The sequence below is a fragment of the Aplysia californica genome, unplaced genomic scaffold (genome assembly GCF_000002075.1).
Source record: "Aplysia californica isolate F4 #8 unplaced genomic scaffold, AplCal3.0 scaffold00097, whole genome shotgun sequence".
NCBI lineage: Eukaryota > Metazoa > Mollusca > Gastropoda > Aplysiida > Aplysiidae > Aplysia > Aplysia californica.
In genome coordinates this window covers 766,122-776,322 of record NW_004797367.1, presented here as the reverse complement: position 1 = coordinate 776,322, position 10,201 = coordinate 766,122, and the positions used below count along the sequence as shown (strand labels likewise).

General features: G+C 41.8%; 1 protein-coding gene across 1 annotated transcript in view; it reads right to left on the bottom strand.

The window, feature by feature from the left end:
- LOC101855633 (tolloid-like protein 1) overlaps positions 1–10,201 on the bottom strand; it is a gene marked incomplete in the record, with an annotated part of 127,460 nt that overhangs the window by 54,211 nt on the left and 63,048 nt on the right. The window contains 2 exon segments of the mRNA XM_013080728.2: positions 2,346–2,462; positions 4,559–4,694. Coding sequence (XP_012936182.1) covers positions 2,346–2,462; positions 4,559–4,694 — 253 coding nt within the window.

Here is a 10,201-nt window from a genome sequence, read left to right as displayed (position 1 = left end):
GTTGTAAAAATCCGTATCTACAATTTAATTTAAAAAATGACAAGTCTGTTTTCGTTGTCTCAAATGTTTTCGTCATAGCGACCTTGTTATTGTTGTTGGCTTAGTTTTGAACTTCCAGCGTATTTTGGTACAGTGGTTAGCAGCTTCGTGTCGCGCCGCCCAGAAAATGAGTTCCATTCCCGTGCGTGTGGGGAAGAATTGTATCGAGTATCTCGCTCGGTCTTCCTGCAGAGACGTTTCATTCCTCTCAGCCCGCGATGGCTCAGTTAGACGGAGACGAAGCCCACCTCCAAACTCATCTAGATTGTGTCGATGTAAACACACAATATGTTTGCATTAAAAAACGCTTTTATCTGTCTGGTCTTTCTTTGTTCACCCATTTCAGTCGTCATGGCTGTCGATGAAGTAATTTTGGCCAAATTATAGTTTTCGACAACTACAACATTCGACGTCGCCTTGGGATTTTTTATGCCATCAGTCGCTACTGTCTTATTCACTTATTTACGTCTTCTGATTCTGTCTAGTCTATCTTATTTGGTTACAATATTCTTTTCAATCTTCAAATCCACTCTCTACATTTTATGCCCCTATTTCTAAATTCCAGTAAGCAAAACGAATACGCATTCAAGAGCATTTCGATTTCTTCTCTTTATTTCTGTATTGTCCTATGTTCAGAACAGCATGCTATTAGTGGGCTTTGATATGGATTGACCTCTACCCCCCAAAACACTCACGGAAAAATAATTCAGACGCCACTGAAACAAACAAAAACGTAACGCTGTTTAGGACAAGTTAAGACAGCTGGAAAATAACAAGCAATTTGTTGAGCGGTTCAGCGAGACGTTCATTATCTAAAACGCTGAGTCGTCAAAAGGCTGTCTGGTGAGATCACCACATAAAGATTGCGTCACCCTAGTGGGGTGAGCTCAAGTCTGGGTGGGAGTCACGTGACTCGAGCTGAAGTGTCACGAGGTGCGGGTCGATGGATGGCGCCAAGCAGCGGAGCCTGACTGACATCGACCTGTCTGTCCGAGCAAACGGCGGGAAAAAACTCAAGCGGACTCATTCCGACCCAGGAAAGGTTACAGATCGAGGGAAGCTCGCCGCTGTCTGTTTGCTGTCTGGTGTACAATGTAGTTAACTTTCTGAAGTCTCCTCACTCAAAGGTCGGAGCAAGTCACCGAGTAGGCTTTGAAAAAAAATCGACTTCTAAAAAAACGTAGCCTGATTATTTTACACCTCCCATAGGCACAGCGGGTACTTAATCGTGAATGACTTACATTTTCACATTGCTTTCCCAGGCAGGAATCGAGCTCTTTTCCTCTACAGCAAAAACTTAAGGCCAAACAATGACATCACATATGAGACCAAGAAGGCGTAATACTCTCGTTTGACTTTCCTGTTTCTTCGAATCTAATGTGCATGTTTCTAAAGTGACGTCGGACCCAACCTTTAACACAGCAAGGGCATTGTTAACAATGACAAAAAAAGAAGAAAAAAACCAACGATCGAATCTGAGCGAGGTATGAATACAGGAAAAGCTTGGAAGTCAACTCGACATCATCTTTAAAGCAAAAAAAAAAACCACCAAGCAAACAACAAAAAAACAAAAAAAGCCGCAACCAAAAATAACCAACCCCAAAACAAAACAAAACAAAAATAAATACCAAAAAAACCCAACAAAATACAACCCAAAAATGCAGAAACATGTCTGTGGCAAGCAAAATATGAAACCGACGTCAAAACCTAGTAGTGCACTACGACAGTTGACGCACTGTGTTGCCGGTGAGTTATGGACAATGTAAAAGATCGTCTTAAAGGAATGTAACGTGTTAATGATATATAATATGCTAATGAGTGTGAATCGTTGTTATCCTCATATAGTACTGTAAAAGTTAAGCCAACATATGAGAGACTCGAAAGACAAACGGGCGTTATCACAAACTGGAACTATCAATTTCAAGAGCTTGTCAACTAATAATTGCACTTCTGTTCAACTGAGGGTTGATAGCTGATGGTTGATTAGTTGACATTCCATACAGATCACAATAACAATAAACCATCAGTTCAAAAGTAATGAAGTTATGAGTCTTCAACTGCAAGCTTTGGAAATGATTTTCTCACGATTTCTAGTGTTCTAGTGTGTGATAACACGAGAATAGCACGGGCATTGTAACTAACTGGAAATCGTGAGAGTGTCAATTTTAAAATACAGTTATGAGTCAACAAGCATTCAAAATAGATACCCTCATGCTTTTCAGTTTGTGACAAAGCCCCATTTTCCCCCTGTTCTCTTCACCTGAATCTCTATAGAACCCTATAATTATCCTAAAGATGTCACTGACCTGTCTTCACAGGGCTCCCTCAAAGCCGCCAGCTTTTCCTTGATGACTTTCCTCAGGTACTTCCGGTCAGCTACGATCTGCCGTTTCCTCTCGGCCACACTTTTGTAGTGGTACCGGCTGCAGACAAGGAGAATTTGTATGAGTAAGAAATTACCAAAAATATAGGTGTTTTTTAGCCCCCCCATCAGCGCAATAATTTAGATAATTTAGGAGCTACGCTCGTAGGTTTGAGTAAGTAAAAAAGACGCAAATTAAAATAATAACATTCCGAGCTGTGAAAGAAGACGATATACACAGAGTTATGGAAAATTAGCATGACCTTTCAGTAGCGCCTTCCAGCAATTCGCCAACGGATCAATTCCAGGATAGAAAACATATTTCAAGAAAAAGCCAACAAAACATGGTAGAATTAGTTGAAAAGGATAATATCTTCTGAATTATCGATAATAAAAACGTCAAATATATCGTTTCAATGCAGCAAGCATTGTGCTATTTTAGCCTATATACATTATCCTTTCACCTCCGTACCCTAGTAAAGAATCCATCAAACCACCTATACAGATACACAGGAACAAAAGAGGGATACTAACTAATTACAACCTCCTACGAGAGGAACCCTCCAAATGTTCACACAGATAGACAAAAACAAAAGATGAATAATGAAGATAGAAGACCTCATAGATAAACCCTCTAAAACTACCCTTGACCTCGACCTTGGCTATTAATAATTTATTCAAAGAGGCACCAGACATCCATACCCAGGTGCTGTTTTAACCTCTTTCTCCTGTGTGTGGATTAATTACTATTTCATTTCCAATTTGGCTCCACTTCCATGCACCAAAAGTGCCCTCACAGGTAGACATGCAAAACAAAACACATTTAAAAAAAAGGACAGTAACCCCCCCCCGCGCCGACGCGCTTTTCCCTTTCGTCAACCCACAGCCACCTCCCGAATCGTCAGCCACCTCCCAACCTTTGACACAGGTCAAACTTCCATCTATTTATAGGTAGTTACCGGATCATGTATAGGTGAAGTGATGTGCCGTGATAGTCGCGATATATCATTTATTGAGATTGTTTGGTCTCTCTTTACTCATCACCACGAGAATTTCTTGAAATTTTTCCCTGGACTCTGCCTTTACTAAAATCTCGAATCTAGATCTAGATCTAGAGTTGTAATCTAGTGGCAGGTTGCAGATTTCTGTTATCCAGTACATTCAAGAGATAAATTGGACTAGACTCTAAATTCTAGTAGTAGACTCTTCTACTTCTACTTTTAAACCTTCGAGATTACAAAAGCCTACTCTTGTAAGGCCAGGATTCGTTTTGTTAAAAGTGTTGTTTATCACAAAGTCTAAGAAGTTAGCAAACCTTACACATTTTTTTCTAACGAAATGAAGCTTAAATTGACTTTTATATTGTCAATAAGAGATCAAGTTTAATCACCTAATCATTTTAGTAAGGAAGTGGCTATCCTCACCCGGGGTGAGAATAAAAACCCTACGATTGACCTCTCACCCCGGGTGAGACTTGCCAGCGTTGGTTATTCTCACCCAGTGTGAAACAAGACCTGTTTTTCCTAATTTCGAAATACTTTCTATCGGTGTGGAAGATCAAATTGACAAAAGCAAAGAAAAAAATGACGTTATAGCACACAAGTAAGCTAATTTGATCGTCTACAAAGATGCTATGGCTCTATCACTTTTCGAATCGAGCTGAACTACGCGGGTCGCCATTTTGTTTTGCCCGGAAGTTCTCGCAATATCTACTCCTCCCCCTTCACTCTCTCTCTCTCTCTCTTTCTCTCTCTCTCTCTCTCTCTCTCTCTCTCTCTCTCTCTCTCTCTCTCTCTCTCTCTCTCTCTCTCTCTGTCGGCAATTTATTACATCTGCAACCTGCAACTAGATTGCAACTAGATCTAGATTCGAGACTTTAGTAAAGGCAGAGTCCAGGGAAAAACATCAATTAAATTCGTGTGGTGCAGATGAGTAAAGAGAGACCAAAACAATCTCTCTATTGCCACTATCATTGCACATCACTTTGCCTAATACATGTTCCGGTAGATTTAACTACCTATAATTAGATGGAAGTTTGACCCGTGTCAAAGGTTGGGAGGTGGCTGACGATTCGGGAGGTGGCTGCGGGTTGACAAAAGGGAAAAGCGCCGCGCCGACCCCCCAGAGGTGGAGAGCTGTCCATCCAGAGAGACGTACCTGTGTATCCCTGGGTCTTCCACCTGTATCTCAAACAGACCGTCGGCGTCTGAGCTGTTGGCGCGCCGGGACATCATCATCTTCCTGGCGCTGCGGTACTCCTCGTCCGACAAGGCGATGTCTCCCCAGAAACCGGCTGTGGACGACGGACGACGTAGGTTAGGGTTTTACAAAATGGTAAGAGTTTTACGGTATTCGAACAACTAAATGAAAATTAAAAGGTGTACAATTTAACGCTCCTGTCTTCACCGTTAAATTATTTAAGAAGCGGGACCTCCAAAAGGACCGAGTCAAAAGAGAAATTCGTGTAAAGTGCCTTTCCCAAGGACATAACTTCGGACCGAGTTGAGGCTCAAACCGCTAAACCCGCAATCTCGCGATTATGGGTCCCGTAGCCTAACCACAATAAGTAAGTGAAATGTGAGTGTGTAAGTTTAACATCCCTATCAAGACTATTAGGTTATTTAAGAGGCCAGACCTCCAAATTTAACGCCCGTCTCCACAAGTACCGGTACTGAGACAAATTGGTTGAGAGCCTTGAAAGTTCCATAAAATGTCCCAAGTTCAAGAATGCCCTCTGGGATTCGCTCCGTGTTGCAGCACGATACAAACTGAGTTAACCAAGCGGTGTTACGGCTTTTGCAACACAAAGAGTTCAAATGAATGCCGAGCACTAGAGGGGTGTTACCTGAGAGTCACATACAAAGAAAAGAAAAAGAGATAGAGACAAAAGATATTCGATTGAAAAGAAAGAACAAACTACATCACAGCACCTGCCAACCACTAGCTAAAAGGTAGAAATTCATGCATAAGTCTCCCCATTAGTATAGAATCGAATCCGTTATGAAATCTACTCTCATGTCGACATTGACAGACAGCCTTCCAATCTGTCCATCTATTGAAGAGGAAAGCACAAGCAACAAAGACCGCTGACGTGAAAGCTCCTAACTATTTCTCTCATCTGTTCAGTGTCAGAAAAGAGCAGATATAAGACTTGCTAAGCTTCAACCCATCACCAGGATAACATGTGACAATAAACAGGTTACGACTGGTCAGGATTAAGCGGGCAATAAGCTGTCTACACCTAAAAATTACGTTATCCGACGGCTTGATTGTTTGAAGAGAGACGTTTTTTATTTGTTTTTGTAAGCGTTCTACAGTCGGGTGGTTTGGTCATCTGACACGTATGGCATCTAACCAGCTTTCCAGTAAAGCGTAATAAATTTTTTTTTATTAGGGTACAAGGCAAGAAGAAGACCAAAGAAGTCCTGGATGAGGTTGTGAAGGATTCCCTGAAAACATACGACATTCCCCCCATCCGGGCTATCCAACTTGCTGTAGTAGTAGTATAGCGTTTTACGGCGCTCGCAACTGCTAAGGTCATATGAGCGCGCTATCCAACTTGAAAGAGACTCTTTCTTCCCTCGACGCAATGAGGTACAAGAGGACGGATAGAGTAAAGTAAGTAAGTAAGTTACGGCATTTGCAATACTATTTTAGGTCATATATGTGCCGAAGACTCGATGTGTTACGAGAGAGTAACAAACACACACATAAAAAAAGCGCAGAGATAAGGGCGATATATGTTTGACAGGGGAAAAGGAGCAAACCACAGAACAGCACCCCCAACCACTTACTTGAAGAAAGAGAGAAGAATATACAAAATCACCGTCGTGCTGTGCAGGGATACAACATAAACTGGCTGACATACAGAAATAAAAAAAAATAAAAAGGAAAAAATGGGGGTTTTGAAAATTAAGACCTTCTAGTGATACTCTCCAACTATCCTTGTTTACTGACTGCAGAAAGACAGTATGTTGATTATATTATTAGTATTATTATGTTAAGACACAAAGAGAGAGAGAGAGAGAGAGAGAGAGAGAGAGAGAGAGAGAGAGAGAGAGAGAGAGAGAGAGAGAGAGAGAGAGAGGGTGAGACAGCGGAGAGGACGGGGGTAATGAGAAAGATGTTTTGTGTATGTGGGGTGGAAGGTGGTGGAGGTCCACTTTATCACATCAAAATCTTTGCACATCTTTTGATGGCTTGCCAAAAGATTGACAAGCAAACAAAAACAAACATCTTGTTTCTCCAGTCAAAGTATTTTGCTTTTTCAAACTACAAACCGCTTTATGTGACGTAACTCAATAAAGGCCACTCTACATGCAAACCTCTTTCATCCTCCTCTTTCATCTCTGTTATTGCCTAACTGCATGAGTAGGTATGCACATGTACTCGACCAGTTGGATCTACATGATACGGACAGGCTGGAAATTGGATCAGAATTATCGACGAACCAAAATATGAACAGCGTGGGCCTGAATAAATCGCAAATTCTTCCACTTATCGATGGCACCTTTTAACGACCTACAGAACACTGAACGATTTGGTGCGTTTAGTTTTAGTTTTAGGAAGCCTTATATGGTACTTGCAACACAAATAGATCACACAAGTGCAGAATATTAGAGGTGTTACTTCTACAGATTAAAAAACAAAGAGCACAGACAGGGGACATATGGACGATATGTGATTGACAGGGAAGATGAATCAAACTCCGCCAGAGCACCTGCCAAACAGATAATAAAACTGACAAAGAATAAAGATGGTACTGCAAGAAAATAACATACAAAGAAACGAAGGCAGGGAGAAAGGGATTTGTTTTGGCTTTATAAAGTTTCAAGGCATTTGCACCAAAAGTTAGTAATATTAGTAGTACCGATGCTCAGAAGTGTTACTATGTAGTAGCATATAAAGAAAAGAAGGAGCAGGGATGATGACGCTAGATGTTCGATAAAAGCGGAGGAGCAAACTATACCAGAGCAACCCCCAACCATCCATGATAAGAATGGCTAATGCTTGATAGAAAAGAAGAAGCAAACCACCCCAGAGCACCTTCCCACCACCCCCGATTTGTGGAGATACTTTGGCGAAAAGTGAGAGAAAAGTGTACGTTCGCCACTACAGGGATGAAGACAGAGAGCTTAAGCTATTGATCTTTATCCCTGAGTTCTGTGATCCGACACAAACAGAATAGATCTGATGTAAAAGTCACTCGGCGGACTTGTCTCGCTGTCAGCATCTTTGTCTGTGGTTCCTAAAGGGGCGAATGTTTATGGCTGAAAGCTGCAAACATCGGCAGGCAAGGGGAACAGAAGAGGTAGAATCTGCACAACGTCACTGGTCCGGTGTGTTTGTGCTTTGTGCTGGAAAACTTTCAAAGGAGAATTTTTTTTGCCTGTCTGCTATTGATTGAAAATAGAAAAATTGATATGACATGTCATTTTATTTCTTAATGCTATCGCTTTTTTCCGCTCCCATTCAGGTTCTTTTTGCTTCTATGCTATAAAAGAAAAGCTGCTATGTCGAAAAAACAAAACAAGAAAGAAACACAACTTTTATCTCTAGAGAAACAAACGGAAGAGAGTGCTGTATTTGCCAATCTTTACACACAAACTACCAATATTTCTGACCTTCTTTGAACAATTTCATATTCTTCGAAAACGCCCACTCTTGATCTGCTATTTGTTGAAACGCTCAAATATTACCATGACTTAATCCCCCTCACTCTCTTTCTCTATCTCTCTCTCTCTACATCTTTCCCTCTCTATATCTCTATTTCTCTGTCTGTCTGTCTGTCTGTCTCTCTGTCTGTCTGTCTGTCTGTCTGTCTGTCTGTCTGTCTGCCTGTCTGTCTGTCTGTCTGCCTGTCTGTCTGTCTACCTATCTCTGTTTTTCTCTTCCTCTCTGTCTGTATCTCTCCCTCACTTTCACTTTTTTCAGACGCCTTTCACGAGCACGCACACATCAAAACACAATAGCATACATACACGCACGCACACACACACGCACACACACACACACACACACACACACACACACACACACACACACATACACACACACCCACACCCACACATGCACACACACGCTTACAAACACACACACACATCCGAAAACAGTTCTGTTTCAGTTCGCTTGAAGATATACTACACATCACCACGATAACGGTCATGTAGAGCAAGGTAAAAGTAAAACAGAAGTAGAGAAGCAACAGAGTACAGGAAAATAAGTAGGACCGACCATTGGCGCCCTTGGAAATTGCAGACGTTTAAACTCGTACTCACACGCCCCTCCTATTTATTGTCTTCAAATTTTAAAGTCACTCTAAACGTAGAAGAGATCGTTCCGATGTCCGTGTACTTCTTAGACGTGAATGGTGTAAACCTAGGTCGTGTCCCCTAACGTCTTTCCGGTCGTTATAAAGCGCATCATTGGATTCTTTTTGGCTAAATGAGGGGCAAGGGGAAACGTGCCGGGTGCACTTGATTGATTACATCAACACGATAACCGTCATATAGAGCAAGGTAAAAGTAAAACAGAAGTTAAGTAGGATCGACCATTGGCGCCCTTGATCATTGCAGACGTTTGAAATTGTACTCATGCGCCCCTATTTGTTGTCTTCAAATTTTTAATTCACTCTAAACGTAGAAAAGGTTGTTCCGATGTCTGTGTACTTCTTAGACGTGAATGGTGATAACCTAGGTCGTGTTCCCTTACGTCTTTCCGGTCGTTAAAGCGCATCATTGGATTCTTTTGGGCTAAATGAGGGGCAGGGGGTAAAGTGTCGGGTGTACTTGATTGATTACAGCGAGACTGGTGTATTGGCTTTCCTTAGATTTAGTTCTAGTTTTAGTAAGAGTTTTAAGGCACTTGCAACACAAGTAGGTCACATATGTGCCGAAGCTTACAAGGGTTACATTGAAGGAGTAATCAACACAAAAAGGGAGGGGAGACAATAACAGCAGATGTTTGATAGGGAAGATGGGGGAAAATCCCACCAGCGCTCCCACCAACTATCCAATTACTTTCCCTTGGGCTAATATAGTCCGGACCATAGTGCACAACATGTTTCTCAGCAAAATCCGCATAGACAGCAAAAGCAGTGGCCGCCATGACAGTACGCTTTCTAGGAGCATAAGTCTATGGCGTACTACTTACGGCCATTCTAGACTGGGGGTTGAAACGAAACCTTGAAGAAACGAAACAAAACTGGCAAAGCACTAGGGGGTAATCTTGTTCAAACCAAACAAATTAATTTTGTCTGGTTCGCCCGTGACGTAACTAACCGGAAATCGAAATTGTCTGGGGCTTCTTTTCCCGCCTGAACAGATTATTCCCAGATGCCTGATCTCCTTTCACACAAAGAGGGTGACACCACTATAAATCAATTACTAAGGATAAGAAAATATGGGCTTCTCTAAACTACATCTTGGGCCGAACAAATTCGGAAGATAAATTCCTCTGGCTTCTGAACTTGAACGTGCAACCCAAACTGAAGTGGTAAGTACAGGAACAATAATTAGATTTATGTCATAGCGAAGAGAAACCTACTTATTGTTCACCCTAAGCGTGTTGTACTTTAGTAAGCGTTTTACGGCACAGGCAACAAATCATATAGAGTCCAAAGATTAGAGGTGTAACAAGAGAGTAACACACATAATTGAGAAGAAGGAGAGATAAGGACTTTCGATGTTAGAAAGAAAACCAGCAAACCACACCAGAGCATCCGCCAACCATCAACGTTCACTCTTTGCGTAGCGGCCAGGTCAAAGAGGGAGGGGTGGGGAGGGGGGGGGGGGGGGGGAA